At 42.1% G+C, this 15067-nt stretch overlaps 1 protein-coding gene across 6 annotated transcripts in view; it reads left to right on the forward strand.

The window, feature by feature from the left end:
• Window positions 1–15067, forward strand: part of LOC147361902 (ATP-binding cassette sub-family C member 4-like) — a 162625-nt gene that overhangs the window by 33756 nt on the left and 113802 nt on the right. For all 6 annotated transcript variants that reach the window (XR_015138372.1, XR_015138373.1, XR_015138374.1 and 3 more), the window contains exons 9-11: window positions 8556–8657; window positions 12714–12803; window positions 14374–14565. Coding sequence is in view for 3 of the 6 variants with exons in the window: in XM_086330237.1 (XP_086186363.1) it covers window positions 8556–8657; window positions 12714–12803; window positions 14374–14565 (384 nt within the window). In the remaining 3 variants the exon portion in view is untranslated. The remainder of the gene's footprint in view (window positions 1–8555; window positions 8658–12713; window positions 12804–14373; window positions 14566–15067) is intronic.

Here is a 15067-nt window from a genome sequence, read left to right on the forward strand (position 1 = left end):
GAGAGATAAGAAAGACTTCCTCAGCAATCAATGCAAAGAAATAGAGGAAAACAACAAATAGGAAAGACAAGAGATATCTTCAAGAAAATTAGATATACCAAGGAATCATTTCATGCAAAGATGGGCTCAATGAAGGACAGAAATGGCATGGACCAACAGAAGCAGAAGATATTAAGAAGAGGTGGAAGAATACATGGAAGAACTGTACAAAAAAGGTCTTCACAACCCAGATAATCACGATGGTGTGATCACTGACCTAGACCCAGACGTCCTGGAATGTGAAGCCAAGTGGGCCTTAGGAAGTATCACTACGAACAAAGCTAGTGGAGGTGATGTAATTCCAGTTGAGCTATTTCAAATACTAAAAGATGATACTGTGAAAGTCCTGCACTAAAATGTGAGCAAATTTGGAAAACTCAGCAGTGACCACAGAACTAGAGAAGGTCAGTTTTCATTCCAATCCCAAAGAAAGGCAATGCCAAAGAATGCTCAAACTATCACACAATTGCACTCATCTCACATGCTAGTAAAGTAATGCTCCAAATTCTCCAAGCCAGGCTTCAGCAATATATGAACCATGAACTTCCAGATGTTCAAGCTGGTTTTAGAAAAGGCAGAGGAACCAGAAATCTAACTGCCATGATCTGCTGGATCATCGAAAAAGCAAGAGAGTTCCAGAAAAAAACATCTCTTTCTGGTTTATTGACTATGTCAAAGCCTTTGACTATGTGGATCACAATATATTGTGGAAAGTTCTGAAAGAGATGGAAATACCAGACCAGCTGACTTACCTTTATGCAAGTCAGGAAGTAACAGTTAGAACTGGACATGGAACAATAGACTGGTTCCAAATAGGAAAAGGAGCACATCAAGGCTGTATATTGTCACCTGTTTACTTAACTTATATGCAGAGTACATCATGAGAAATGCTGGGCTAGAGGAAGCACAAGCTGGAATCAAGAGTGCTGGGAGAAATATCAACAACCTCAGATATGCAGATGACACCACCCTTATGGCAGAAAATGAAGAAGAACTAAAGAGCCTCTTGATGAAAGAGAAAGAGGAGAGTGAAAAAGTTGGCTTAAAGCTCAACATTCAGAAAACGAAGATCATGGCCTCTGGTCCCATCACTTCATGGCAAATAGATGGGGAAACAGTGGAAACAGTGTCAGACTTTATTTTGGGGGGCTCCAAAATCACTGTAGATGGTGATTGAAGCCATGAAATTAAAAGGCGCTTACTCCTTGGAAGGAAAGTTATGACCAACCTAGATAGTATATTCAAAAGCAGAGACATTACTTGGCAACAAAGGTCCATCTAGTCAAGGCTGTGGTTTTTCCAGTGGTCATGTATGGATCTGAGAGTTGGACTATGAAGAAAGCGGAGCGCCAAAGAATTGATGCTTTTGAACTGTGGTGTTGGAGAAGACTCTTGAGAGTTCCTTGGACTGCAAGGAGATCCAACCAGTCCATCCTAAAGGAGATCAGTCCTGGGTGTTCATTGGAAGGACTGATGCTAAAGCTGAAACTCAAATAGTTTGGCCACCTGATGTGAAAAGCTGAATCTATTGAAAAGACCCTGATGTTGGGAAAGATTAAAGGCAGGAGGAGAATGGGTCAACACAGGATGAGATAAGATGGCATTACCGACTCAATGGACATGAGTTTGTGTAAACTCCAGGAGTTAGTGATGAACAAGGAGGCCTGGTGTGCTGCGGTTCATGGGGTCACAAAGAGTTAGACATGACTGAACGACTGAACTGAACTGAACTGAAAAGTGATTTTGTCTGGAGACCAAAATATCAATATCTTTAGTAAATGCCCCTATGTACCTGAAAATAGGCCACATTTTGGAAATATTGCCTTAGTTGTAGAAAAAAGCAAACAAAACCAAAATGTACTTTAACAAATGTAAAAAACAATAGGATTGAAAAGATCTTATTAAGACTAAAATCAGTTGAGAAGAAAAACCTTTCTTGTTTTCTGCTAGATTTTTGGGTTCAAATTTGAATTTATTCATCCAGTCATTTATTCCACAAAGTAACTGAGTGTCTACCTGAAGCTTGGCACAAGCTAGATGTGTCTGTACAATGGCAGGAGAGAATTCCTTCCTTCTTGGAATTTATGTCTCATCAAGTAAGGGATTAATAAAGAATCAAATAGTGAAAGTCACTGTGGACATGCGTTTGTGTGTCATTAGTCCTTGGAAGGAAAATTCTGAGGTGCCATGAGGTGCTTTGGCAAAGTCACTGGTGTAGTTTTGGAGGTGGTGCCTCCTGGTAAGGCTGAAGAAGTTACCTGAAGAATTCTGTGTGTGGGCTGGGGGAGGTGGGAGGCTGATGCTTCTCACTTTCCTGGGGATGTGATGTGACACAGGTTTTTAGTGCACAAGATGGGAATCTGTGCATTTGAGGAACCAAGAATGTCTGAGGCTGCAGAGTAGAGAGCTGGAGGCCTGAGCAGGGTACTGTACAGGACTCTACAGGTGACATCAAAGTTTTTATCATCTTAGAGCTCAGCCTGGCTGCAACCTGGGAATAGGACAGGGAGGTGGGGTGAGGACCCTGAGAAGAGGTGGGGAGATGAGGTGTCAGGAGGTTAATGCCATATGTGGTCCAGGGACAAGATGATGTGTTTAGGTTTAGGGTGCAATAGAGAGACTTGGCCAGATTTGAGAGATAGTCGGGGCATGTCTTGAGTTGGGTATTGAGGGAGGGAAAGGTGGATCTCAGGCTGCTTCACCTTTTGGGGCTATAAAATCACCTGAATTCACTCAAATAATGAATACTAGAGGAGAACCAAACTTGGGGAGGAAAGCATGAACTTGGTTTTGAATTCTGAGATGCTTAGAAATATCTAAATGTTTGCTGTAAGAGCCACTTCACTGACTGTCCTTGGCCTGATTCAGCTTCCTATCCTGGTCAGTTCAGTTCAGTTGCTTAGTTGTGTCTGACTCTTTGTAACTCCGTGTAAGGCAGCATGCCAGGCTTCAATGTCCATCATCAACTCCTGAAGCTTGCTCAAACTCATGTTCATTGAGTTGGTGATACCATCCAACCACCTCATCCTCTATCATCCCCTTCTCCTCCTGCCTTCAATCTTTCCCAGCATCAGGGTCTTTTCAAATAAGTCAGTTCTTCACATCAGGTGGCCAAAGTATTGGAGTTTCAACATCAGTCCTTCCAATGAATGATTTCCTTTAGGATTGACTGGTTGGATCTCCTTACAGTCCAAGGGACTTTCAAGAGTCTTCTCCAACACCAAAGTTCAAAATTCATCAATTCTTCGGCACTCAGCTTTGTTTATAGTCCAACTCTCACATCCATACATGACTACTGGAAAAACCATAGCTTTGACTAGAAGGACCTTTGTTGCCAAAGTAATGTCTCTGCTTTTTAATATGTTGTCTAGGTTGGTCATAGCTTTTCTTCCAAGGAGCAAGTGTCTTTTAATTTCATGGCTGCAGTCACCATCTGCAGTGATTTTTGGAGCCCAAGAAAATAAAGTCTGTCACTGTTTCCATTGTTTCCCCAAATATTTGCCATGAAGTAATGGGACCAGATGCCATGATCTTAGTTTTCTGAATGTTGCGTTTTAAGCCAACTTTTCACTCTCCTCTTTCACTTTCATCAAGAGGCTCTTTAGTTCTTATCCTGTTATTTAGTTCCTATCCTGTTATATAGTTCCTATCCTGTTATTTAGTTCCTATGCTGTTATCTAACAGGTAATAGACAATGAATGGATGTTCATTTTCTTCCTCAACCTGCCTCTCACTTAGATGGGTTGAAGGGCAGCAAGAGTGGAAGAAAAGGGCAGCTGAATTTACTGATAGGTGGTTACAGCTTGGTGAGTTTTGACCACAGATGGGCTGGAGGTGTGGTGGACATGAGGAGTTTAGAATACAGTGTGGGGTTGAGCTCTGCTGCCCCCCCTCTCCCCCGCAGCCTGGGACTCAGTAGACTGGACGGTCATCTCCTAGGATTTCTTCTCAGGTCATATCTGGGAGTCCTAGGAAGGAAACCCACCACCCCTGCCCACTTTGGAGGGGGTGTGGTGGTCTATACCCACAGGCAGACCTACACGTGGTCTTCATAGTTTTGTGTCTTGTTTATACATGCTTTTCAATTTCCTTTTTTTTTATAGAGAATATGAGGATTTATTATGATTTTATGGTCCAAGAAGTTCCTCTATTTTTTTCTTAATAAGAAAAGGGGTCTGAAGGTCTTGGCGTTGAATGACTCCACTAGAATTGTAAATATCTTGTCTCTGAAGCACTGAAAGTCCAGTGATTTTACATGCCATAAAATGAGTCTCTGAGGTTATATTGCTCATAAAGCAGGTTTTCCATTTCCAAAAGATTGGGAACTCAATCTTTTTGGCTACAGTTCTGATGTTGATACTTTCCTGCAGAACCTGTTCTGGGTCCAAGAGAAATTTAATTTCAGCTTTTTCATTAGCCTGAGTCCTGGAGAAGAATCCAGCCAGCACTTCTGCACCTTCATGAGTTGGTCATGTACTGAATGGAGTGTCATTTAACCCCTGGAAAACTGTGACTCTTTCCCTTCTCAGACCTATTATTTGTGAACAAGCACTCAATAGATTTAATTCCTTACTTAGTGCTTGTTTTTTACTTTCTTCTTTTTTTGAAAGTCGAACATTTCTGTTCTACTGTGCACATACTTAACATCGTTTTTTTTTTTTTTTTAATCTTGGTAACACATTTAAGCTAAAATTGGAATTTCTGTCTAGACAAAATGTATAACATATGTGTGTAACCTTTTGCTTGTTGCTGTGTTAGCTCAGACTGTGTAAGGCTATAGTAGTCATGTAGTCAGTGTTTGTACTGATTTGAACAGCCCTACAGTCTATTCCTTGCCTTACCCATGATGGTTGACTCTGTGCAAAGCTTGGTCTCAGTTGGAGTTGTGACTGTAGGTGCATGAATGATGAAGTGTCTCCCCTCTGTGTGACTTACTATCTCTCTGGGGATTCAGAGGTAGGGAGGGCAGTGTGAGCCTGGATTGTCCTGAATGGTTCCATGGAGAGTTAGCATTTGAGATGGACTCGTAAGGATGGGTGGGGTTAGTACTCAGGGTATCCAGGCAGAGGCCACCTGGGGAGTGTGGACTTAGGTACTGATGGGTCTCTGGGTGTGTTAAGCGTGGTGGACACTCAGAGGTGCTGTAAAGAGATCAGGAAGAAGTGGTGTTGGGATCGGTTTGGTGGTGTTGGGGAGGGCTGGGGAAGGAACCAGCAAAAGAAAAGTTGTATTAATATTTTCAGTGGTTAATAATGGGTGGAAGTCTGAAATTATATTGTTTTAAGAGAAAAGCATGGGGAGAGGGATGAGCTGTGTCAGAACAGGTGAGAACTGGTACCTGGCTGACTACGAAAGAGGTGGTGTGGAGAGAGAACTCGGGCTGCGGTGGTTGAGAGTCTGCAGAGGAGTCCTCAGAGCGCTGTCCGTCCACCCTGTCTCCTGCTGGACTCAGGCTCCGAGCAGGGAGGAGGAGCCATGCCCAGCATTAGGCTCTCAGTGAGCCTGCATGAGAGGAGGAGGCAAAAAGTGGATGGCGCCTCCCACCAGCTGGTCTTTGAGAGAGATGCAGGGATCACGATGTCTTTCTTTTCCTGCACAGAAGCAGGTTTTCATGTTCAGTTTTTAACCAGTTGTTCTTTTGCAGTAGAAGACTGCAAAAACATTTATGATTTGGGAGCATGATATTCTGGGTGTCAAGGACTTGAAGTGTGTTTATGATTTTTAGGGTAATAGGTTACTGATTATGAGTTGTTTTCTTTCTCCCACATCCTCAGATACTTATTTCAGTTTCTCCCTATGTTGATTTGGACTCAGTTTGCCTGGGAGTCCTAGAATTACCCATGTTAAAGCTGCTTACACAGATAGTTTATTTTTCTCTCATGCAAGTGTCCTTATAAGGCTCTGTATGGGTTTTCTGGGGTTGCTGTAACCAAGTACCACAAACAGGTGCTTTAAACCCCAGAAATTGATTGTCTCTCAGTCCTGGAGCCTAGAAGTCTGAAGTCAAGGAGTCAGCAGGGTCACCATCCCTCTCTATCCTGCAAGAGGGAATCCTTCCTCGCCTCTGTTAGCTTAGGTTGTTGCAGGAAAACCTTGATCTTCCTTGGCTTGTAACTGCCATCACTCCAGCTTCTGTCTCCATCATCACATGGGCATTTTCTGCCAGTGTGTGTATGTCCCTGGTTTTCTCTTCTTATAAGGACACTAATATTGGATTTGGGGCCTACCCTACTCCAGTGTGATCTCACCTTAATTGATTACGTCTGCAGCAACCCTGTTTTTAAGTCATATTTTGAAGTAACAGTTTAGGATTTCAGCAGACTTTTTTTTTGTGGGAATCATCCTCCATGGTGTTAGGGACTCAGACTCTTTCTTTTTCCTAACAAAAATTTAATTTTATCTGTGCTGGGTCTTCATTGCTGCACAGATTTTCTCTAGCTGTGGCAAGCAAGCTTCTTATTGTGGTGACTTCTCTTGTGGAGCGTAGGCTCTAGGTGGCTAGGCTTCGGTAGTTGTGGCACTTGGGCTCTGGAGCTCAGACTCAGTAGTTGTGGCACATGGGCTTAGTTGCTCTGTGGCACGTAGAATCTCCTGGACCAGGGATCAAATTCATGTCCCCTGCATTGACAGGCAGATTCTTATCTACTGCATCACTAGGAAAGTCCCAGACTCTTTCTTATTACTCCATTTTGTATGGCCTTGACGAAGCTGGCAGCCTCCAAAACCCAGGCCTTGGGGCAGAGGAAGGTTCTGGACATTGTCACTCTCCACTGACCTGGATTTAGTCACATGGCTGCTCCTATCTGCTTGGGAGCCTGGAGAGCGAGGGCCTCCTTCCAGGCTGTTACTTGCAGCTAAAATCTGGGGTTTGGGAAGAATGAGAGCAGATTTTGAGCATAGCGAGCAGTCTCTGCCACATTTTCATGGTTCTTGGAAGAGGCGATGGCACTGGGGTTGTCTCAGTTGTTTACTCAATTTCTCTGCCATAGTAGCTTTTCTTGTTGGATTATGTCTAGCATTTGCAGGACAGGAGGGAGTTTTCCTACATAAGATTATGCTAGCTTTGTAGTGGTTCTCAGGAGTTGGTTTTAATCAGCTGCATTCCACTGAATATGACTTCCCTGATGGCTCAGATGGTAAAGCATCTGTCTACAATGTGGGAGACCTGGGTTTGATCCCTGGGTTGGGAAGATCCCCTGGAGAAGGAAATGGCAATCCACTCCAGGACTATTGCCTGGAAAATCCCATGGACAGAGGAGCCTGGTAGGCTACAGTCCATGGGGTCGCAAAGGGTTGGATACAACTGAGCAACTTCACTTTCTTTCTTTCTTTCCACTGAATAACTGCTAAGCAATGTGAACATGGCAAGAAGTGGGAGCTACAGTCATTCCTGTTGTAGGAGAGAGGGCAGTGTCTAAGAAGAAGAGACAGTGATTGTGGAAAGATGCTTGTAAAATATTTTTAAGAGAAATTTAAGAGTACTTCATTTTTAGAATAATGACTTAAGTGATAATTAATGGAAAACAGTGATACTGACTTAAAACAGGAGAAAGGCAGAGTGTGTTTAAGTGTCCAGGGAAAAGTCATGATGCAAAACAGGCATTGCCAGGGTTTTCATTTGGCATCTCTGCCACTGGTCTTGTTGTCCCAGCCTGTCCTGTGCCCCTTGATGCCTGAAGGCCTGGGCATGGCCTTCCTCACTGTGTTCCTAGCAGTGTCACATGGTGCTTGGCACCTGGTGGGATTCAGTAAGTATTTGCGGAATCGTTTCCTACCAATTCTCCTGTTTATTGTTAGTAACTCAAAAAGTAAACAATAAAAATGTCCAGTCGCTAAATGTGTTGAAGTTTGAAATAATATTTTCTCTTAAAGGGGGAACCAGGATACTTGTTGAGAAAGTCACTACTTTCTTTGCTCATGGCCAGGAACTGTTTATTATATATATATCTCTGTATGTATATATATATGGGGCTTCCCAGGTGGTACTAGTGGCAAATAACCTTGTATTTATATGACTTCCCAGGTGGCACAGTAGTAAAGAATCCTCCTGCCAATGCAGGAGATGCAAGAGATGCAGGTTTGATCCCTAGGCTGGGAAGATCCCCTGGAGAAGGAAATGGCAACCCATTCCAGTATTCTTGCCCAGAAAATCCCATGCAGGTCTCAAAAGAGTCATACTTGACTGAGCAGTTAAACAATAGTGTTTGTATATAAAATATTCTTATATGTGCTTTATATATAAATGTTTATATATACACATACATATGTATATAAAACACTATGCATGCTATATATACTACATTATATGATTATGTATACCATATGATATATATTATTCTATATACATATATTATTTAGTATGTTCTGATATGAAACAAAACTAGTTTAAGTATAGCTGACAAAATGATATGTAGGCTGTATAAAATCTTTAATTATAAATTCCAGGAAAGCAATTATTTTTGTTTGTGCTTTGTTCTTGCAGTTTAACAATATGTGTTTCTCCTTTTTTTCTGTAGAACTTCCTATTACTTGATGAGATACCACAGCTCAATCCTCAGCTGCCATCAGATGGTGAAACGATAGTAGACATGAACAATTTCACTGCTTCTTGGGATAAGGTAACAAGTCCTCCACCCCAAGATCATGACTACTAATTGACAACTGAAGACATAGGTTTATGGGAGAATGATGAGGTTTTCCACATGATGTAGAATGTGATTTGCTCATATATTGAGAGTATGTTATAAAAATTCTCAAAATCAGGAATAAGGTTTGCAGTTAATGGAGATTAAGTGTAAAATCAGCCTAAGAAGTTTGACATGTTGCTCTTTATTTCATTTTCAAGAGAGCTTTCAAAGTATTAGCACATTTTGAATTTAAAGTACATGTGTTTATAATGTTAGAATTTACAGGATTGGATGGACAAAATGCTGTGGTGTGAAATGGTTTAACTAATGAATACACAGAGATTTGTTAAAGAGGCTTTGGGGAATCGGTGTACATTTTTTGCCTTGATTATCAGATCACTTTATTGTACAGGCAGTGAGGCCATGATCTGGATTTTTGCTGTGGGGTAGAGTGGGGGCTCCCCCATCCTAAGCTTCTGGATGGTTCTGGCTACTTTGGTAGCAGCCAGGGGCAGGAAGGAAACAGCAGGTGGTCGTAGTGAGCACCAGTGATTCCTAGTTGAAGGGCTGCAGTGTGTGGAAACTGACAGGGAGAACTGGTGATTTTCCAACACTTAGTTTATTTATGACTTTCTGGCAAACAGAAAAAAACAAGGGTCCACTTTCAAAATTGCACATGCAGTGCTGCCTTCTTTATCAATGATTGAAATGTTCCTGCCTCCATGGTTCCTTGGTCCTCTGTGCACATCCTCCCGTATCAGTTTGGATTAGTCAGGAAAAAAGAACCCCACCATGGGAGAGGGAGTTCCATTCAGGGAATTAGTTACATGGATGATAAGAGTGGGGAAAGGCAGAAACAGCAAAATGGCGATGGGTGAGACAACCCAGAAATTAGCAAAGGCAGGAAACTGTTCCTGCCCGACAGCCAGGAGGACTCAGGAAGGAGATGTCTGTACCAGAGGGTCCACTCCCCAGAGCAGAGCTCAGAAGCCTGGCTGCTGTCAGAGTGGGGACTATAGGGAAAGTGTCTAGATTCTGTAAACTCCTCTGGTCTTTCACGCCTGTGACTCTGTTTTGCCACCTGCGTGGTGTTCACCAACTTCTGATTAAGCGCCTGCCATCTCCATCAATAGCACAGTAGGATAATATGTTCCCAAATAGATAAAACCACATCCCTGTGCCAGTTGCATGTGGCAACTCACAGAAGGTGCCTGACCTATCCTGAGAGTTTCTCATACCTTATTCCGGTAGATTTACCTCCTGCTTCGTATTTCTCGTCACAGTACTCTTGAAGCATTTATGGAAAGCACTAAAATTCCATTATAAATACCACTCCATGTGATTGCTAACACATATTTTTTAATGACCCATTACCAAATTTCTTTTGTACCAAATTATGCAGCATTTTAAAATGAGCTATTTTGTTTTTCTTTCAAGAACTTAATAACATGTTCTCAGATTTTTGTGCAACTTGCATTGTAAAACAGAATAGCCTGTTATGTTGCCCTGGCCTTGCCTATGGAAGGACTGTGCCCCTTGCTGGGGTCATTAGTAATTATGGCTGTCAGGTTAGATCATGGGTGAGAGATCCCTGGGACGGGGGACACAGACATTGGGGTTTTAAAGAGAAGCTGAATCTGAATGAAGCCCCTGCTGGGTTGGGAGGCAGGAGATAGACATGAACTCTGTAACCTGCTCCACTAGACAGCCAGGTAGGCAAGTGGGGGCAGGTCTCAGGGACCCAGGTCTCATTCATGAAATGATGGGACTTGGTCTCAGTCTTGAAGCTGTAAAATAAATGGTCCTGTGGGAGCCTCCATTTCTTCATGGGGCAGGGGTTTTCAACTACATCTGGTACAGAGTGGGGGCTCAGCTGATGATCCTTGTTGAGTCAGCATCCCCTGAGTCTGGATAACCAGGAGTTGACTGGACCTCTCCAGTACTCTTGCCCGGAGGATCCCATGGACGGAGGGGCCTGGTAGGCTGCAGTCCATGGGGTCGCTGGGAGTTGGACACGACTGAGCGACTTCACTTTCACTTTTTCTCTTTGATGCATTGGAGAGGGAAATGGCAACCCACTCCAGTGTTCTTGCCTGGAGAATCCCAGGGGCAGGAGAGCCTGGTGCACTGACGTCTATGGGGTCACACAGAGTCGGACACGACTGAAGTGACTTAGCAGCAGCAGTAGCAGCAGCACGTCTGAGCTGCTGAGTGCTGCCCTCTACTGGTCTCGGTAGAGTAGTGCCCCATCCTGAAGCCTGAACAGGGAGGGAACTCAGTGTCTGACCCTGAGAAACAGTGAGGGGTGGTGACAGGGAGCTGATGTTGGTATGTGACTCATTGTTTTTTAGTCATAACTGAGTGATAAGTAATAAAATAGGAACCCTAAGTGGCAGAAAAGAATAAAGAAGTGGAGAAGATTAAAAAATATTTCTTATGTTTTAATATCCAGCTTCTTATTGGTAGATTCATAGTTTCTTTAAAATTTGGGGCTAGTGTTCTTGACTAAGCAAAATAATTGTCATTTTTTAGCATGTAAATGCTTTATAATTAGTTCATTTCTTTCCGGATAAATTTTTCATTTTGAGGAATATCCAGACTTTTAAATTCAGAATCGTGTTTTTAGTCTTTGCAGCACTTTAGAATCAAATGTCAGCATTCGTTTTTCTTTTTTTTAAGCATTGGCAGCTATTGACAATTTTCTTAACACTTACGATATGTAAAGACATAATGAACCTGTAAATCTCTCAAGAATGTGACTTGTTATTGGCACAATGAATACTTTGTCCTCCGTTGCATTGGGTGGGGGTACTAGCGCATGTATCTCCTTGGTTTTCATTGTTATTTTGTTCCTTTGGGTTTCCCTGGTGGCTCAGACAGTAAATAAGCTGCCTGTTTTTCTTCAGTAGAAGTACTTTATTATCCTCTGTTCAGCCAAGACAGGTAATGTATGTAAATACATATAAAATTGAGGGTTTATCTCTTTGATTCATCATGTTATAATTAACTTATTCCCCTTTTTTGGTTGTTGTTGGTGGTGGTGGTATTAAATTAGAGCTCTTGTTAAAAATTAGAGCTTGGACCATTATTAATAGCACTTAATTTGCCAGGAGGGACTGTTATATAAAGTGTACCCCTTTGCTTGCTGAGCACTACTGAGGTTCATTCTTTATGAAATGAAAGTGGAGAGATTAGTGGAGATTTCAAATTATTTAATTACAGGCCAGGCATGCCAGGAACTTATGCTGCCACCTTGTGGGGGTTGATTGATGCTTTTGAACTGGGGTGCTGGAGAAGACTCTTGAGAGTTCCTTGGACAACAAAGAGATCAAACCTGTCAATCTTAAAGGAAATCAGTCCTGAACATTCATTGGAAGGACTGATGCTGAAGCTGAAGCTCCAACATTTTGGCCACCTGATGTGAAGAACTGACTCATTGGAAAAGTCCCTGATGCTGGGAACAATTGAAGGCAGAAAGAGAAGGGGATGACAAAGGATGAAATGGTTGGATGGCATCACCGACTCCATGGACATGAGTTTGAGTGTGTTCTTGGAGTTGGACAGGGAAGCCTGGCATGCTGCAGTCCATGGGGTCACAAAGAGTTGGACACAACTGAGTGACTGAACTGAATTGAACTGTGGAGATTAATTAGACAGTTAAAACCAAGGGTCATGATGAAAACTTATAAATGATTAAAAGCCTCCCAAGCTGGGTATTCTATTAAGTGCATTATATTAATAAGCTTATGTGCATTATTCAGTTTGTGTTTCAGGCAGGTGCCTTGTCATTTCTACTACTAAAATTCTGTGGGTGTCTAGAGCTATGTCCTTATGAAAATCTGGTAAAAGAATGAGCCTTGTTAACCCCCAAAGAGATATGTATGATTGGATGAAAAGGCCTCCAGGACTTACTATCTTAAAATAGGAAGGGGAAAAATGTGGATAACATTAGCATATCAATGACTATTATGTAATTTTCTCTACCTTCTGAAGTAATGTATGTTACTTTATTGAAATGGGCACATTTGTATAAACTTTAATTTGCAGAAATCAGGAACCCCAACCCTACAAGACCTTTTCTTTACTGCCAGACCCGGTGAACTGTTAGCGGTGGTTGGACCTGTGGGTGCAGGAAAGGTAAGTTGTGATGCCTTTTGTCAGCTTGATGCAACACCACTGTCCTTGTTAAATTTTCAGAGTTGAGCCCAGAGCTGTGTGTGACACAGTTTGAATTGGATGTACCTAGAACAGCGTTTCTCAGACTGTGTTCCATGGAATATTAGTTTTGCAAGAAAGTTTCATGGTCAAATAAATCTAGATAAGCACACACTGTGTTTTCTTTCTTGGTGCTTCACATTGCACAGTTGGGGACCATTGTCAGGAATTTGGACTTCTCAGTGAATGAAATTATTGATGTGACAGCTGTTCAGGTTGGATGGAAACAGCAGGGACTTATGTTCATCATAGTGGCCCCTCTAGGAGGTCTGGAGGTGGTGAAGGCTCTTCCAGGAAGCTCTGAGCATTTCCTCATGGGATTTGATGTGATCCTTTCAGTGCACGTGTAGTGAATGTTCAGCCACGTGCTGGAGCTAATGACACAGATATGAGCCAGACCCCAACATCTCCACCGTCCAGAGGCAACCAGGTTCCAGGGCAAGACAGATACATGGGCAGTTTATCTCAGCCCAGGGTGGTGAGCACTCTGATGGTGTAGACACAGATACGTCACTTCTGTGTGTCAGAAGAGATTTGAAAGACGTGCACTTGCACTTAGTGTCCTGTGTTGTGAAACAACAAAATACAGAAACTTAAATGTGGATGTGTACATGACAGGGTGATGATTTCCTCTATATGGACTTTTGTTCTTTAGACACAACTCATTTCAGAATTCTTTTTTTTTTTTTTAATTTTATTTTATTTTTAAACTTTACATAATTGTATTAGTTTTGCCAAATATCAAAATGAATCCGCCACAGGCATACATGTTAAGTAATCATCTTTGGATATATTCTTCACACATAGCTTTTTTTTTTTTTTCCCTTAGCTCGGTTGTGTCTTTTTTTTAAATTTTATTTTATTTAACTTTACAATATTGTATTGGTTTTGCCATATATCAAAATGAATATGCCACACTGATGTATAGAACTGTCTTTCAGACTCTGTGGGAGAGGGAGAGGGTGGGATGATTTGGGAGAATGGTATTGAAATATGTATATCATATATGAAACAAGTCACCAATCCAGGTTCGATGCACGATACTGGATGCTTGGTGCTGGTGCACTGGGTTCAGGATGGGGAACACACATAGCTTTTTAAGGATAAGTGTCAAATGAAGGATACCTGGATGCAGAAACAACTGCACTAAACATCAGATACATGATATACACATCCTGCTGGGCTGCTCTGCTAGTGAAGGATGTTAAACATTCTTAGTTTTTCCTGAGTGTAGTGCTTCTTTGGGAGCTCCTCTTGGGCAGAGGAGATTGTTATAGTATTTTATTAATATTCTTTATCAACCATTCATTTGCATTGACCAATAGAGTTATTTTAAATTGTTTTGTCCAAACTTCCAGGGCTGTACTTTATCCTGTTCTAAATGCAAGTGTTCTATTGTGTATCAAGCACCAGGCTTGGGTCAGCTGTGCTATGGGATGTGTTTCATCCTAAGTGCTGCCTATTTATGTGTGTGTATTGCCGTCTGTTTCAGTCGTCACTGTTGAGCGCTGTGCTGGGGGAGCTGCCCTCGAGCCAGGGGCAGGTCAGCGTGCATGGGAGGATCGCGTATGTTTCTCAGCAGCCCTGGATGTTCTCAGGAACTGTGAGGAGTAACATTTTATTTGGGAAGAAATATGAAGAAGACCGATATGAAAAAGTAATAAAGGCTTGTGCTTTGGGAGAGGTGAGTAAGGACTTTTGAGTAGAATTTCAAATGACAGACTTGGTTTAAACTATCAGTAAAGTTTGTTGAAAGTTCCTTTTTTTTTAAAGTTTGAAAGATCATTCAGTGTTGTTTAATATTTACACCAGTCTTCTGCGTGAGTGTGCAGGCATATATGCTAGTCCTTCAATCTTGATGTCATAAGGACACTCACAGAATGCTTTGTTGAGGAGGGAGTTGTTTCACTTTGTGAAGTTTCATTCACTTTTAACTTATTTTCGTAGTGGACAATTACAAAAATTTATAAAATTAGAGTGTACAGTGTAATAAACCCTCATGTGCCCACTCCCCAGCTTCAAGCAGGAGCAGCTGGTGGCCAGTCTTGCTGCATCTCCACCCCTGCCCTCTGCCAGCCCCACCCCCACCCCAGGTTATTCTGGAGCAGATCCTAGACCTCAGATTAGTTCATCTGTAAAGCATTCAGCTCAGCTGGTAAAGAATCTGCCTGCAATGTGGGCAACCT

Source organism: Bos grunniens, chromosome 12 (assembly GCF_055505025.1).
Source record: "Bos grunniens cultivar Pamir isolate PY7600 chromosome 12, Bosgru_T2T1.0, whole genome shotgun sequence".
Taxonomy (NCBI): Eukaryota; Metazoa; Chordata; class Mammalia; order Artiodactyla; family Bovidae; genus Bos; species Bos grunniens.